The sequence below is a fragment of the Centroberyx gerrardi genome, chromosome 5, assembly GCF_048128805.1.
Source record: "Centroberyx gerrardi isolate f3 chromosome 5, fCenGer3.hap1.cur.20231027, whole genome shotgun sequence".
NCBI lineage: Eukaryota > Metazoa > Chordata > Actinopteri > Beryciformes > Berycidae > Centroberyx > Centroberyx gerrardi.
In genome coordinates this window covers 14044409-14060957 of record NC_136001.1, presented here as the reverse complement: position 1 = coordinate 14060957, position 16549 = coordinate 14044409, and the positions used below count along the sequence as shown (strand labels likewise).

The 16549-nt window shown below is 44.8% G+C and overlaps 1 protein-coding gene across 3 annotated transcripts in view; it reads left to right on the top strand.

Annotated features, from left to right (window-relative positions):
* tox2 (TOX high mobility group box family member 2) overlaps positions 1 to 16549 on the top strand; it is a 91626-nt gene that overhangs the window by 43568 nt on the left and 31509 nt on the right. For all 3 annotated transcript variants that reach the window (XM_071903875.2, XM_071903873.2, XM_071903874.2), the window contains exon 3: positions 4556 to 4615. In XM_071903875.2, coding sequence (XP_071759976.1) covers positions 4556 to 4615 — 60 coding nt within the window. The remainder of the gene's footprint in view (positions 1 to 4555; positions 4616 to 16549) is intronic.

The window sequence follows — 16549 nt, the reverse complement described above, 5'->3', positions numbered from 1 at the left end:
AACACACATGGGCACGCATACAATGTGCACACATTAACTGTACACTAAGTGAATGATGCATGCGTGCTCAACCTGTATATACATATGCACAACACAAGCATTTGCACACATAAGGAATAAATATGGGTAAAGTACACATACAGCTGCAGACCCATGCACACACACACATACACACATGCATATGCACGTGCACACACACACCCAAGACACATTCACAAACACAACCGCACAGGCAATCCATATCTGCTTTCCAGCACACCATCCCCCATACTCTTTGTGCCATGGTTATGTCTGTATGTATGTGTATGTGTCTGTGTGTATTTACGTGTGTGTTTGTCTGTGTGAGTGCCTGCCAGCGAGTCAGTGAATGCTCTAATGACCACAGTCCTGACACAGGTATTTTGACTGCTGCCTCTTTCCATCTGCACATTGACTGACATGCGATTAGTTACGCTGGGGTGAAAAACTAGGGAGGTGCGCGCTGTAACCATGAAAGAGACTAGAGGGAGGGTTAAGTTCTCTTCCCCCTTTCTCTGTCTCCTGCCCCGTCTTTCTTTTAAATCTAAAACATCCCCAGACGCAGATACGGGTTGTACGATTTGGTATTCAATACATACAGTAAAACACAGGGCTCACAGCCACCTTATGAGAAAAGCTTTTCGTGTAGATCAAGTCAGGCTGCCAGTGTTGTAGCATAGCAATGCAGAGTAACCACTTCATCAAGAATTTGGATTGGGTACAAAATTGATCTGAAACTGCTGATTTCTAAAGATTCAGTTATCCATTGTCAACTCAATGGACAGGTGAGAGCAAAAAAAAATGGAGATTATATCACCATAACTAGAATATACTGGAAACTGACAGTTATTCCCATTACCATCAACAAGATAGTTTTTTTTTTCCACTTTACAAATATTTGAAAAGACCGATCTTGTATCTAAAGTCCTAGTTTTCGGGGCTTGGAACAGCATGCAGGCACAGTTGCAGTCACCCATGTACAGGTGGGTCCACATGCTGTACAGTACAGCATGGTGGCTATTAAGTCATTTTGGAATGAGTGGGATAGGTAATTTTGAGGTCCCACTGTAGATGTGAGTGGCTGGTCGAGGGCTTTGGAAGCCGCAGTTCTGATACGTTGTGTTCCAGTCAACAGTTGTTCTATAACCTCCATGCCTGTGGTGCACTTCCTGCATCAAACTGACATTGGCTTGGCTTTACGCAAACACAATGCTATTTATAGCATCTCTCTCTCTCTCCCACTTTTTTTTCTCTCTCCCATTATCTCTCACTCTCTCTCCTTCTCTCTCTCTCTCGCTCTCTCATATATTTGCATTTCTGCTCTGCAAACAGGAGTTCGATGTCAAGTGTGTATCAGTTGTACAAGCTCTCCCCACACCAGCTTCATGTTGCTCTGCCTCACTTGTCCCTTTTCTTTCTCCATTCTCGCTGTCTCTCACATCCCTCCCATCTCGCCTTCATTCCCTCACTCGACATCTCTCCCTTCTCCTCCCTCTCACTTTACTGTAGCTCTCCACCTCTCTCTCACCTTCACCCTCTCCTCCCTCCCCCCTTACCCTCTCTCTCTCTCTCTCTGTCTGTGTTTTCCTTTGCTCAATTGTTTTGCTGTAGATTTGACCGCTATGATTAATGACCTCAAAGCCTCAGAAAAGCAAACAGAGGGAGAGACGACAAACTCGCCCTTCCCTTACAAACCTTCCTTTTCTCATATGTCAACCTCTCATATGTTCACACTGAGCACATTATGACTTCTGGTAGAAAATCTACATAATATGACTGGGATTACACAAGACCAAAATTTTATATGCACAAAATTTCATCGGACTCCTCCAGGCAACGGCACCAACCAGGCAGACAGAACGACTTCCCCGGGCCATCGCTGTAAAGAAGAATGCATTCTTAGTTCATTTGCCTGGTGTAAATCCAGTTCTATGAGTAAAAATTCAGTACTGATCATGAATCTCTATAATCTCAACAAAATGTCGAGGTTCAACTACAGAACAACACCTCTGGAGCTGGTACGGATTCAGTGTTTTGACACTTAAGAAGGGTGGATGCTTGAGTAACTGAAAAGCTGTCTTCTCGAAAAGATCATGTTTTTTACAGGGTGCTGACAATGTGACTGTGATTGCACAAGACCAAAGACCAAGACCAGCTAATTGTGAAACTATCATCCAACTTTTCCAGGGTTAGGGTTACTCCCTGTTAGCTGACTCCCCCCGAGTCAGTTTGCCTGGTTAAATAACGGTATATAATCAGTAATGGAACAGAAGGATTTGGGGCGCAAGCCATTTGATTGCCATTTCTGTACTCTGAGCATATTCCTCCATTCAAGTCAGACTGGTGGGCACAAATTGGCGCTGGAAAAGTGCAAACCATGGGCTAGCGGGTAGTAAAATTACCATTCCTTAAAGTCAGACGCTGATTTGTTAGCTAAGGTCCCCTCTTGTGTGTGCTGTACTCTGTTCTGTAGCATGGATTTAGCCTGACTAGTTTCTACCCACAAAGAGGCAAGAGCTAATTATTACCTTCCCACTCGATTTAGATATTGTTTGTTATTCTAACGTCTATATACCCTTAGTGACACATCCCATTGTGCGGTAGATGCACTACCAGATTCCAGTTTGCTCTTAGACATATAATTGTGTTCTACTTTCTGTTTTGCTCATTGAGATTTAGTGTGCAGGTGTGAAAATGCAAATAACCTATTGCAAGATACCATCACATCTAGCATGATGTGATTAGAACAGCATGTAAAATCATTTTCCAGGCGCAATAAAGAAATTGATTTCATTTTTGTTGCAGAATGCAATGATTGTTCCTCCACCAAACTAATAGCACTATCACACAGAAATCATTGCACTGGAAGTAACCGTTCCATTTGAGGCTGAATGATAACAGGTGGAGATGGAATTGGGGTTTCAAATTGCATAATGTTGCAAGTTATTGCCTTTTTAGTGTAGTTTGTTTGGTCCTCTGTTTTGGTACTCTGTTTCAAATATGAATATGACTAGAAACAAACTCTATCGGAGTTGTGGCTGCCTGGGAAAATATTTCAAGTGCTTCTCTTTTACTTGATTGGACCGGGCAAAAAAGGTTTGCATTGGATGAAAGATTACACAAATTTAGTCTCACCCTGGGACCCACGCTCATTAAAGCATGCTGGTACTCTCATAATTTAATCAACCATAAACAAGATTTTGACCCATTCCAGGTCCCATCGTCCCATAGTTTGAGAAACCCCCCTACAGGTAATAGTAGAAGTTACTGTAGGCTCATATCCATCCAGTTACTTGACCTTACAGTAGCAGCGGTAATTCATCTCAGCCACTACTGGCTGTCTTGGGGTGTGTTTTGTTTTCTCATAAACGGCCGGTGCCAAATAGTGTCAGACAGAGAGGCAGGGAAGGCCTCTGGGAGTGTGTGTGTGTGTGTGTGTGTGTGTGTTTCAAGCTGCGGCCTCTGGCTGTGACCCCAGTGTTAATCACATCTACAGCCAGAACAACCACAGGCTCTATTGCCACTGCTGCTGCAGCTACGGCCCTTCACAACCCCTCCTGCTCTCTCTCTCTCTCTCTCTCTCTCTCCCTCCCTCCCCACCTCCCTCCATCTCTCTCTCTTTCCCTCCCAACCTCCCTTTCTTACCCTGCCTCCCACTTGCACATGGCCCTCACCCGCTCCCTCTCCATTAGCTCAGGGGCACACCCTCGTCTGTCTCACGCTCCCCCCATAACCTCCATCCCTCACCCTTCTTCTAACCCAAGCCCTCCCCTTCCTCGAGCTGGGCAGTGTTGGATGTGAGGCTTGCCCTGTCTTAGTGTCTCAGTGGGTTTCTCTGGCAGAGTGTGAAAGTGCTAAAGGCTGTTATGGCCTCTTGGCCTCCGTATGGCCTTGATCACTAGCTGGGCGGCTGGTTGGCTGGGTTGGTAAAACATTAGATGGCTGATTGGCTGGCTGTGTCACTGATTGTTTAGGCGGCCGAACGGCTGATTGGCTTACTGGGTACCAGCCTTGGTGGCTGGTTGGCTGGCTGACTGATTAACTGCGCGGCTGATTGGCTGACTGGTTGACTGGCTGTTAGCGTGCGAGTTGTGTTCTCAACATTGTGATTATCGCTCTGTTGTGCCTATCCCTTCGTCACCTGGTGACACTGGTAGAATCACAGTCGTTAACGTGTGCACACACACTTACACATACACACACATACACATACACACACACACAGGCTCAGGCTGTAGGCAAGCAGAGCCGAGGAGTGTGAGTTACACCAGCTTTGACAGGGCCTAATTATATGTGTCTCTAATGAACTGTAATTACTGACATCCACCAGAGCCATCGAGGTCTATAAGCCGCAGACTCGCACTCATTAGGCTGCTGCGTTACACTGTTTCTGAATCTCTACTGACTGACTGTGTGACTGACTGATTATACTTGTTTTTTCTGTTATGTGTTAATCTCTCTTCTCTGTCACTGTGTTTTCTCATTCTTTCTCTCTCTCTCTCTGTCTCTCTCTCTCTCTCTCTCTCTCTCACTACAGTTTGATGGTGACAACATGTACATGAATGAAAACAACCAGGAGTTCCTCTCCCCAAACCAGGTGAGTTAAATTTTCCCCTGATGGAATAACTGCTGCTCTCTCTTCCTCTCCTCTTATCTCTTATCTGTCCCAACTGACTGTTGCATGAGTTGCTGCGGTGCTGATTTGCATCCCTCATTGTATTTAAGTTCGTGCTTACTAGGACAGACAACAAATGGTTGCCACTAAAACAACCACAGAGGAGATGCTGTGACATCAACTGAAAGGACTGTAACTTTCCACTGGCTCAATATTGTTTCCAAACCGCAAAAACTGAATTTCTCATATATTGCTCTAATTGACAGACTTCTAGGTTTTTCATGACCCTTGGACCAACACAAATGATTCATAATGCATTGTAAAATATTGAGCTGTCAATGGGGGACATCAACCAACTTTCCTGAAAAGGTGAATTTTTGGATACAAGATTCATACAGGACTGATGATATGAATAATGGAGGGCACAATGTGGGATAAACAGGAACTTTTTCTGCTAGTCCTGAAGCTTTGCCTTGAGTGTAGAATCTGTAGAAGTCAGAATGCAGAAGTGTGTTGTTGTAGCTCCCTGTTCTAATTGTTTTGGGGTTTTTTAATTTTTTTTTTATAATAAATAGTTCTTCTTCTAAATAATTCATTAATTCATTGTCTTTTACTTGCGTATTCCTATTCATGGTCATGGGGGGTGGAACCTATTCCAGCATGCATTGGGCGAAAGCCAGAGAAACACCTTGGACAGGCTGCCAGCCCAACACAGATAGACAGACAATCACACTCACATTCATACCTATGGGCAATTTAGAGTCTCCAGTCCACCTGACCTGCATGTCTTTAGACTGTGGGAGGAAACTGGAGCACCCGGAGGAAACGCACAGAAACTCGGGGAGAACATGCACAGAATGAGCCGGGGTCCGGAATTGAACCTAGGACCTCCTTGCTGTGAATTGAACTGAGGACCTTTTTGCTGTGAGGCGACAGTGCTAACTACTGATCTGCCGTGCCGCCATAAATAATTCAGTATATTTCAATAATACAAACATCCTATGTGCGCACAATTTTCACTTTGGTAAAAACTGAGCAGAAAAAAAATTGTTGTACTTGTTGCAGAGGATTTATTAAGTTAAAATGGAAGGAAAAGAATTGAAGTCAGCGTATGTTCTTCTACAGTACATGGCAACCATGCCAGAGTAATGCACTGTAGCACAGCTGGTAGCGAACAACTGGGAGACCATATGGTTGTGTTTGGACAGGGGGATTTGTGGAGTTTGGGAATAAGCCCGTCTGACATACACAGGGGAGCAGGGAATTTGTCCCTGTCAATTGCAATTATTAGAACCGACCCATAGGCTAGAGTAGTTCTGTGTTTCATTTTCATTTTCTGTTTTGCTTATTTTTTATGTGGTGGGTTGTTAAACTATGGGTCAGGGCCCAAAATGGGTCACATGGCTCCTTATGCTGGTTCTTCAACATGACAAGGCAAGTTTATTTATGTAGTGCTGTTAACAAACATGATTGTCACAAAGTGATTTACAGAAACAGAGGTCAAAATTAGGGTTGTGTTTTTATCTGCTAAATTTCTAGATGCGTGGCTGGCTGAAAAGGATTGAGAACCCCTGCTTTTATCACGGCTCTGCCCATTTAGATTCAGCATGTGCAGTTTTACCATGCACTGTAGCTGCGTTGATTGACTGATTACAAGCCATGCTGATGTGGATGATGTTTTTTGCTGAATTAGAGGACAGGTAAAACATTGCAAATGTAGCATAGAAGATAGACAGAGGCACAGAGAGACAGAGAGAGAGAGAGAGAGAGAGAGAGAGAGAGAGAGAGAGAGAGGAAAAGGTAGGGATCAAGGGAACGGGAGAGAAAGAGAGATAGAGAGAGGGAAGTGGCGTGAAAGAGTGTGATGGGTTGAGAGTGGACTTTGCTTTGCTCTGTGTTGTACTTTGTTTACTCAAGATCTCCTCATATTTGACATGTGCCTTGCTCTATTCTCCGCTTCACCAAGTTCAGCCTCTCCTTCCCTCTGACAGCTAGAATCAGGGAGGGCCTTGGGGGTGGGCACATACTCCTACAACAAAACGTAGAGATGGGAGAAATAGAGCTCATGCATCTCGCTTCCCATCGCTAGGCTGCGTCCAGAGTTTAGATACTACACCACCCGCAGTGCCAAGATCCTCCACCTTTGGCTTTGTTTATGTCCGTTTCACTGGATTGGGTATTTGACATTTTTTCACCCAATCTGATTGGCCGAACCGAAAAGTGTTAAATACATTAAATGGTTTGTTTTTATTTACATTGTTTGCAAGTGTTCAGATAAAATGGACCCATGCTGAAAGCTATGCAGGGATGTGATAGCTGGCTGCAGGGATTATTTTCCATTAACTAGTTTTACTCTTCAAGAAACTTGGTGTATATACCCATATTATTCTCAATATACTTGGGCTTTAACAAAAACAAATGATACTGCCTAAAGCTCACCTTTCTCTGTCTGCTTGCTGTTTTATTATCTCAGTTTAGCTCTGCCTCTCTCTCTCTCGCTCTCTCTCTCTCGCTCTCTCTCTTACTCTCCAGTGCATTGAAATGCATTTGGGTCAGTGGTTCCACCTCCGAACTGTGTGAAAGTGTTTGTCTCAGCACTTGGCTGTCTCTCAGTTCCGTCTCTCCATGTAATCGCTCTGGTTAATCTGGCCTACCTATATAAGCGGTTAGTAAGATGGTTGATGTGATTGATAAACTTTATCTCTTCACAGTAAAAAGTGCATTGCAGCAAGGACAATAAAGAGAACACACTCTGCATCAAATAGCCACAATTTGTGTCATATTTCCTCTGGTGAAAGATGGAAGAGAAATACACCACTCACCCTCCTCCTTTTATATTTATCCACAGTGCCTTACAGTACAATGAGTGCATACATTTTTGGCATTGGTGGCTGAGAGGGACTCAAACCCCTAATCCTGGCAATATTAGTGCTATGCTCTACACATAGAACTGTATAGGCCATGAGCATGGACACGGTGAGTTCATCTGGCCTAGTAACCATAGTATCCACTGAGTAGCTTAGATGGGTATGTTGTTGTGATGAGTCACAAGGAAATGGGGTCAGTTCCATTGTCATATCGATGTTCCCATGAGCATCGTAGCCTGACCCTGGTTAGTTCTCTCTGTAGCGTTTCTTGCAGCTTCTCTCTCTCTCTCTCTCTCTCTCTCTCTCTCTCTCTCTCTCTCTCTCTCTCTCTTCCCTCCAGCAGAGTGACAGAGTCTTAGTGATTAGATGACAAGGTCACAGACCTTGGTCTCGGCATCAACAAGCTCATTGTCTGCCCCCGTGGCCACTGACCATTGTCGTGGCAACAATGTACAAAAGAGTAGCCAACAACGAGAAGCTCTCGCTTGTTCGTGTGTCTTCACAGAGGATTGATCCAAACCCTCAGCAGACAAACAAGAGACACTAACACAAAATCTCCACAGCAGTCTCAGAAGGACATGGCAGGAACTCCTGCTCAGTAGAGAGGCTTTTTTCACTGCAAAGGAAAAGGGTAGTCAAGGTCTTGGTAGACCTTGACCTGGAATAGAGTCTCTCATGTAATACTGAACAGAACAGTACCGAGCGACGCGATCAAAGATAATGCACTGCGGAGATGCCTTCTCATAGCTCTGCGCCAAAGTGAAAGAAACAGTATACTTCATCAGCACTTTACCTTGACAATGCTTCGCTTTGATGTCTTTCTCCCTGACTTATGAATTCATTTAGCAGAATTGCTGTTTGAGAGAAATATGTCACAGAAAAAGAACGCGAGGGGGAAAGAGAGGAGGGGGGGGGAGAGAGATGGAGAAACTGCACAGGGGAATAATTCGGCTAATGGAGTGACTGTTTGGATATTCAGCAGAAGTAGGAGCGGAGATTATGATCTTGCAATTAGCGTAACAAGGTTTTATTGATTGGCTGCCGGTGTATAGCGTCTTTGCTGCCAAGACGCTGCATGTGGTTTTAACATGCACAGTGTGTGTAGCCTAGCCAGTCCCACTACTACTACAGCAGAATACAGTTCAGTAGTACCACTGGGCTGTGGCCGTTCCCAGAGCATCAAAGCTAAAATATTATGGATTGCTGAGTTGGAGGGTCTGTTTGAATGCCTGATGATAAAGTGGAATACATTTGCATTTGCTGCTCACTTGTTAGTTAATGCATTGCCCTCCTTCCCCTTTGAGTGAGTGCAGGTATGAAAAGGCAGCTTCTAGTAATGAGTGATTTGAAAGTTTGCCTGCCTGTTTTACATGTCGGGAGTTGAAGTGATATTTTTTTAACAGTAAGCCTGCTATTTTCCCATCTCAGTCAGTTTTTTGTAATTTATTGCTGGCAAGGATTATGCCAGTCCCTTGTGTGTTGTAATTGTAATTAGTGAGGCGTTTGAGTGCCAGCAGTAGAGCTGTGAGACAGACAGAGTCAGATCATAGGTTGTTAGATTTGTGGTTTTATATAGAAGCAAACAGATGTGATTGTGCCTACGTTTATGAGACACGTTGACAGACTGAACTCAAAATGAGGCCTTCCATGCCTTTATTATTCTCTTTTCATTCCCCTTGCATGTTTTTAACACCAGATTGACTGACGTAAGATCTCCTTTAACAGATCTGAAGAGATATGAAGTCTTTCACACAGGTTTAGTGACTAAACTTCATCTCCAGTCTGATAAATATGATTAAGTCCTCCCCTACAGCTCCCCTGCGCCTCTCCTCTTTCCCCCCACATGTTTCTGATGAGCCATTGTAGAACACGATCCAATACTCTCTTACTGTCCAACCCCTGACAAATCTATCACCTCGTCCCTCTGTGCTCTGAATTAAAGGCCCATTCCACCGTTCCAGTTTAGATGAGTAATTCTCTCGTTTGGCGGCAACCCAAAACCCAGCCAGTCCGTCTGGAACCCCGGTAGAGTCTGATTGGTCAGGTTCAGCCGTGTGTGACTGACAGGAAGCCTGCTGATTGGGGGAGACGGTATCGTCGGATCGTTGCACTGATTAAAGCCTCGCGGCGGCATTTTGTAAACTCCCGCCGTTCGGGGTCCCCGCACCAGCGCCCCGGCCCTGCTGGTCTGAATTACAGCTCGGCCGCATTAGCCTGATTTACAGCTTCCTCCCGCTGTTTAGATTGGAGCTGGGGACCAGAGTGGCAGGCTGAAAAACCTCCTCCCTTACACTTCCGCCTGCCCCCTCTTTCCTCTTCCTACCAGTTCTCCCACTCTCTTCCCCCTTCTCTCTCCCCTCCACTCCCCCACTTCCCCCGTTTCCCCCTCTTTCCCTCTGCTCGTCCCCCCATTTCCCACCTTCCTCTTCCTCCAGATTCTCCTCTCTCCCTCGACTATCCCCCCCCCCACACACACACACACACACACTTCCTCTTCCCACCAATTCTCCCTCTCTATCCCCCTTGTCTTCATTCCCTGCCTACCTCACATGTATCTTCCCCTCTCTCCCTTGCTCACCCTCCCTGTCTCCCCCTCTCTCCTACTCTCTCACTCTTCTGTCTCCCCTCCACAATTACCCCCCCTCCCCCTCCACACACACATACACACACACACACACATCCCCAGTCAGCTTGCTGCCACTGACAACATCCCTTCACCTTTCCCCCCACCACCCCCTCTCCCTCTCTCTCTCTCACTCTCACTCTCTCACTCCCTCACTCCATCTTTTGTGAAAATGAAAACAAAGAGCGGCCTGCCAAAATATTTCTATAGCCGTTCGCTGACGAAGCAGGGAGCGGAGACAAAGCGAAAAGATGTGCAGGCATATTTGTTGCGGCAGCAGAAACATGGAAAGCTCTCTCCCCATGGCCTTTTTACAGTCATTTGGAAAGTGCCCCCCCCCTCTCCCCTTCAGTCTCTCTTGCCCCATTTAAAAGCCCTCTGTTTGAAATACTCAACTGACATGGCACCACAAATAAATGCGCAGCTGTATATTTGTGTAAGGCCCTCGCTTTGCCAAGCTGTCCATCTCCCTGTTGCCCCAGGTGATCAGATGAAACTAATGGCGACCTTAATGTGTTTGTGTAGGCCTTTCACCCCACTGGATAGAATGATGTGAGACCAAACACTCACTCTTGCGTTAGATCATATGCCAGAATATTATGAAAGGCATGAATTGGCGAATTTCTGTTTAGCTTTGTATAACCACAGAGATTTTTTATCTCTTTTAAAAATAAAACTGACTCACAAAGTTTGCCTCCGACTGATTTTCCCTCATGGTTGAGGAACAGCCATGGGTTATTAGAGAGGAAAATGTTCTATTGAACCAAGAATCATTAGCAAAAACACTTAGAGTTAATTATTGATGCAGTATCTTGTAGGTATATGAAAAAGCCTTAAGCTGACATCGACCCATGTTGACTTTTTTCATCCTTTCAGAGAAAGTTGAAATGAGGTATTTTCTTTTTAATCTGGTTAGGCAGTGTTCCCTCTTGACAGCCAGAGTTTTGGTACAGAACCTGGTTCAAATAGTATTCGCAAACAATTTATCGTGTTGGCATTAACTTGCTAGGTGCACAAGATGAGTGGAGTTTACCAAACAAGACAATGCAATGAGTAGCAGAAAGTTTAGACAATCACAGGAAAGTACCAGAAAGTCAATTCAGTGCACTTTTAGTTTAACAACTACCTGACACAGACCCATCTGGTTCTCGAAGCAAGTTGAATCAAAAGTACAGATTATGTGTAAATAGTATTTTGTTCAGGTCTTCTTTGGTGACATGTCGCTGTGCCTGTTAGGATTTTACTGTCAGACATCTCAGTGGTGGACATTGTGCCACGATGGGGGGCCTTTTGTGACATATTGAGAGCATGTATTGTATAGGACGCTTTTGTGGTGCATCAAGTATGAGTTGTAGTGCAGAGCTCTAGTGAGAGATAGGGAGGTTCATTGACACTGGAGAGCTGTCTCCTCCACTCCCCTCCACTCCCCGCCAGCCTGTCATTAACAATGGCACCAAGGGTACGAGAGCCCAGATGTTAGTCTCCTGCTCTCACCAGCTGTGCCAGCCTCCGATACACAGCCTCATTGACTCTGAACCAGGGTGGGGAGACACTTAAGAACACACTGACACCACACACACAGACCATGCAGCCTCTGTGACTGTGAGCTTTTGTTCCATGTTGAAAAAAAAAAAAACGCACAAAGGCATGCAAGAGCTGTTACACTCAGCCCTGGCAGAAGTGCAGGCAGAAATGCAAGAGTGCATGCAGACATGCATGGACAAACAATCATACAGATGAACAGATATTTGGGCACACACACACACGCACACACACACACGCATGCAAGCACGCACACAGGCAAGCACACATGCACACTACCCCCCACTCTCCCAGTGTTATTTGTGGGTGACAGGATCCTAACAATTCTCAGAATAATGCACGTTTGTTTGGATGACTGCGCCATCAGCGCTCCTATTGTTATTTTCAACATTGTTTGAGTCAATCGGTACAGATCCACCAACCTTTTATTGCGCTGTTTTTGTCCATTTACTTATCCTTATAACAATAATTACTTTTGTCATTCAAACACAGTAGCGCCATTGTCCACATGCCAATAATGATTGTCACAATGAGTGCAGAAAAATAGATAACCAAACAGTCAGAAAAAAACAGTTGACTGTCTGCTGTTCTTTGGCCCTGTCTAGTCTCTGGGTGACATCTGTGTGGTCGTAACTCAGCCATAGCAGTGGCTGTTGTTAAGCCTTGCAGAACAGACAGTGGAGCGCCAATGAGCAAAGTTAAAAAGCATTCCCTCTCCAGGAGACATGGCTGCTCCGTATAGGAAGAGACAGAGGGGACTCTGGAAATAATATGTCTGCCAATGTAACATTGTAATTCTAGATTCACCCTGTCAGGCAATAAGTTTGATTATGGTCCTCATTTGAAATGTTGGATTCATCTCTTCCCTTCCCCCCTCCTCTTCTGCTCCCCCAGCCTCCCTCTCCATTTTCTACTCCATCCCCCCACGCCGCTCTTCTCCTCCCCAGTCACCCACAACAGTATCAAAGTCGGCATCACAATCACTCTAGATGACTATTGGGAAACCTGAGCTATCTTATGCTGCCATGGTTTGTTTTCCAACCGCATTAGCGGAGATCACAGCCGAGTTTGCTCCACTGACACGGTGCGGCATCTGCATATCATTATTACAGCAAGGTCCTGAACTCTTTCCATGCACACATCACGACCCAGCAGAAGAAGAAATAAATACATGTTTATTAAAACGCTAGCTAGGCTAAAACCTGTTATTGTTTCCCTTCAAGAAATACTAATTCAGTGGATCTTTGTTGCCACTGTTGGACTTGCCCACAGATTTCATATCTTCATTTCTCTATTCTATTCTATTCTATTCTATTCTATTCTATTCTATTCTATGCTGTAAGACTCATGGGAGATATTTGAATGTTGTTTGGGTTCCAGTTGAGTGTACAGCAATAATGACCTGGTTGTTGTTGATGACAGCACCAGCAGTACCTCTCCATGGGCCTCCTCTCCTCTCTAGCCAAAATCAAGTGTTATTAGAGAGAGGGAGAGAGAGAGAGGGGGAGAGAGAGGGAGAGAGAGAGAGGGTGAGTGAAACATGTACAGTCAAACAAACAGAGATAGAAAAAAGGCAGAGAAAAATAAAAAAGATGATAGCTTGTCAATCACTCATTAGATACAGCAGCCGGCTCGTGTCTATGCACCTGCATTGGTTTGCAGAGTAAAGAGAGAGCGAGAGAGATGGAGACAAACAGAGGTAAGGGGAGGTTGTGTTTATTATTTGATAAAGCCTCCCTTGTAACCTCAGCATGTTGTGCAATAGCTCTGGCTCTCCTTCAACTCTGCGGTGTGCCACTTCAAATTAGTCGCTTGTGGAGAGGGCCTGCCCCATCTTTGCAAAATGCATTAGTACGCCACTCAGAGCTCATACAGCCTAGGGTTAAACACAAATTATATCATTTCTGTCATCCAATCAAATCACACTGACCTCTTGACCTGTGAGATGAGTCAAATGCATAATGAAATATGACATGGCACAAAAGCTCTGATTCTAATCTGGTCTGACACGTGATCAGATGAGGATGACCTCCTGACCTTGACTGACGAGTGAGACGTGCGCTGGGAACAGGATACACAAGGGAGAGAACGGAAGGAGACACATAAAAGAAGAGGGGGGAAAAAATATATGCAATTAGAGGTTGGTTTTAGTCAATGGGAGGTTAGTTAGTAATCAACTCAGCGTCTGGGGTGAATGGGGCCATCTGCGTCTTTGGACTCTGACAGTTGGTGCTTGCTTCATTTATTCTCTCCATTCCATGTCAGTCCCCTCATATTTTCCCTCCTTTAATGATACATAAAAAGCATTTTGGAAGTGTCACGCAGCAGCGTCATTTCATCACAAATAGCAGTGGCCAGCGTTGTGAAGATGGTAGCTGGGTTTTATTTCCTAGAAGGAGCGCGCCTTTGACATTGTGTGTTTGGTCTGGAGCTGCGTGGCGCTTTCTCCCTCCCTCGCTCCCTCGCTGCGTTCTTCCCTGCCTCCCAATCTCTCTCCCTCCCACCCTCTTTTCTTCCCACCCTCCCTTCCCATTCATTCACCGGACAGAAACCGAGAGCACAGCGGTTTAACATCCCCATCTCCACCGCGCCCCCCCCCACCCCGACCCCAACCCCCACACCACCCCACTCCCCACCCCTTCACGATTTCCAAACAGCAACATAGTGACAGATAAATAATGCAGCCAGGCTGTTTTAGAGGGAGATGAGATGGGCCAGGACCTGGGGAATTGGGGGGATCAGGGTCCAGGGACCGGAGCTGCGGGGTTCTGTGAGGGACGGGGCAGGCAGGCTGGGGCGGCCGAGAGAAGAAGAGGAGAGTAGAGGTGTAGGGTGGCTGTAACTGGATCTTCGGCCCTCTCCCCCTCCTTCTCTGTGTGCTCTGCGAGAGAAGGCTTTGTGGCGTGTTGATATCCCTGACATGATATTGTAGCAGAGGAACAGCTATGGCTTTAATTAAGCCTGAGTTAGGACTGAGAGAGATGGATGGATACAGAGAGAGAGAGGCAGAGACAGAGAGAGAGAAAGAGTATCAGACGTGCTTTTTATGCTGTTCAGATTAGGCGTTTGAAAGTAAGTGATCTTTGTAGTCTGACAACCACTATTTGCTTTCACTATGTTACATTAAAACGGACCTCTCTGTTCACTAGTAAACAGGATCATTCATAAATATACAGTATAATCTTCCTTTGGGAGAGGGATGGCAGAGTGAATGAAAATGGATGATGCTCTCCAATTCTTCCCAAAGATAAATCCCCCATTTTCTTTGCAAACCAGACTGCGTGGAAATGAGAGATAACAGGGCCCGACTTTGTCTGTCTGTGCTGGGCGCTGCATGGTGGAGATGGGAAGGTGGTGGAAAGAGAGTGTCGGAGGTGATGGAAGTGGTAGTGTGTGGGGGATTTTAAGCATAAATCACATTGTGACAAAGCTCTCCAATAGGCAGATAAGTGCACATTAGTGGTAAGGCAGATCTGTCATCGTCTCTCTCTTAGCTGTCGGTCCCGCCCTCTCCCTGAAACAAACGCTGACTTGGGAAGACTCCAAACTCTACAACATTGCGTCTGTGTGGCACACAAGCAACTGCCTGAACATATTTCTACCCTTATTGCCTGACTTGATGTCTAGTTAGGTGATTTGAATGACAAAATGATTACAGTATCTGGGTCAAGGGAGACGTCTATCAAAATAATAACGTTGTTGATAATCCTCTTAGCATATGGCTTAGTTAGAAACTTGAATGAAAAAACATGCAGATAAAATACCATTATGCCGGGATCATATAGTGTTTTACATATACTAATAGACATGCAACTACGTCTGGCGTATGTTTGACAGCGGAAACATTTACTCCAATTTTGAAATTTACAGCATTTATGTACAACTTATGATAGCTGAGTTATGTCCTAAATGCAGACTTTCACTTTAAAGAGGAATCATAACAATAATCTAATAACTAGCAGAACGTACAGATAATGAGCCATTAGCCACAGTCGATATCATCTCCAGAAGGCCTTGAATACTCAGGCAGTGTTACAGAGAGAGAGAGAGAGAGAGAGAGAGAGAGAGAGAGAGAGAGATCCATGCCAAAAAAAGACAAGCTGGAAAGCTCCCCAATCAATGTTATTTTCTTTCCCAGTCCCAGACCAACTGTCTATTCATCTGTTTCCTTCAAATGAAAGGTGTGTTGGAATGTAACACTTACAGTCTAGAGATGTGTCTCTTAATTAAAATGTTACAGATTGTGTTCCACTTACTGAGCCGACTGAACATACTGTATATTGGAAATAATATTCCCTATAGTGTGTGGTATTGATCAAAGCAGGGGAAAAAAAAAGGTTGTCTCAGTAAGAAAATAAAATCTGTTTAATGCAGGTTCCTGTAGAAATGTGGCCCTGAGTATTGAAAGTAAACCATTGACGAGTGCCATATAGGAAAAGAAGAGGAGGCTTTTGTTTAAAGAGCCAATTCCATACTAGGACATATGCTGGTCTATACGATCCATCAAATGCGCGGCCTTTGTTTGGATTTTACTTTTAAAGGAGGAAAAAGTATACATTAGCCGGAGTGTACATTTGGTTCTGTACATGCAATCTCATTCTGAATAGAGGTATATGAATAATTTATCTTGCAACAATCCAACTGGGAACGTCCTTGGTATTTACATTTTATCATCAAGGGCATTGGATGAGCCTTCACAGCAATCTAACACATGACACATCCTCAGTCCTCGTCCCTTGCACAATCAAAAGCAATTGATGGGAATAGGAAAATGTTTCTTTAGTGCGGATATATATTTATACACTGAGAAAACAAAAGGTTGATGAACATGCCCTGGCTAGATGATGACTAAGCACGGTGGTACTTAGTTTATGCTGCGGTCCT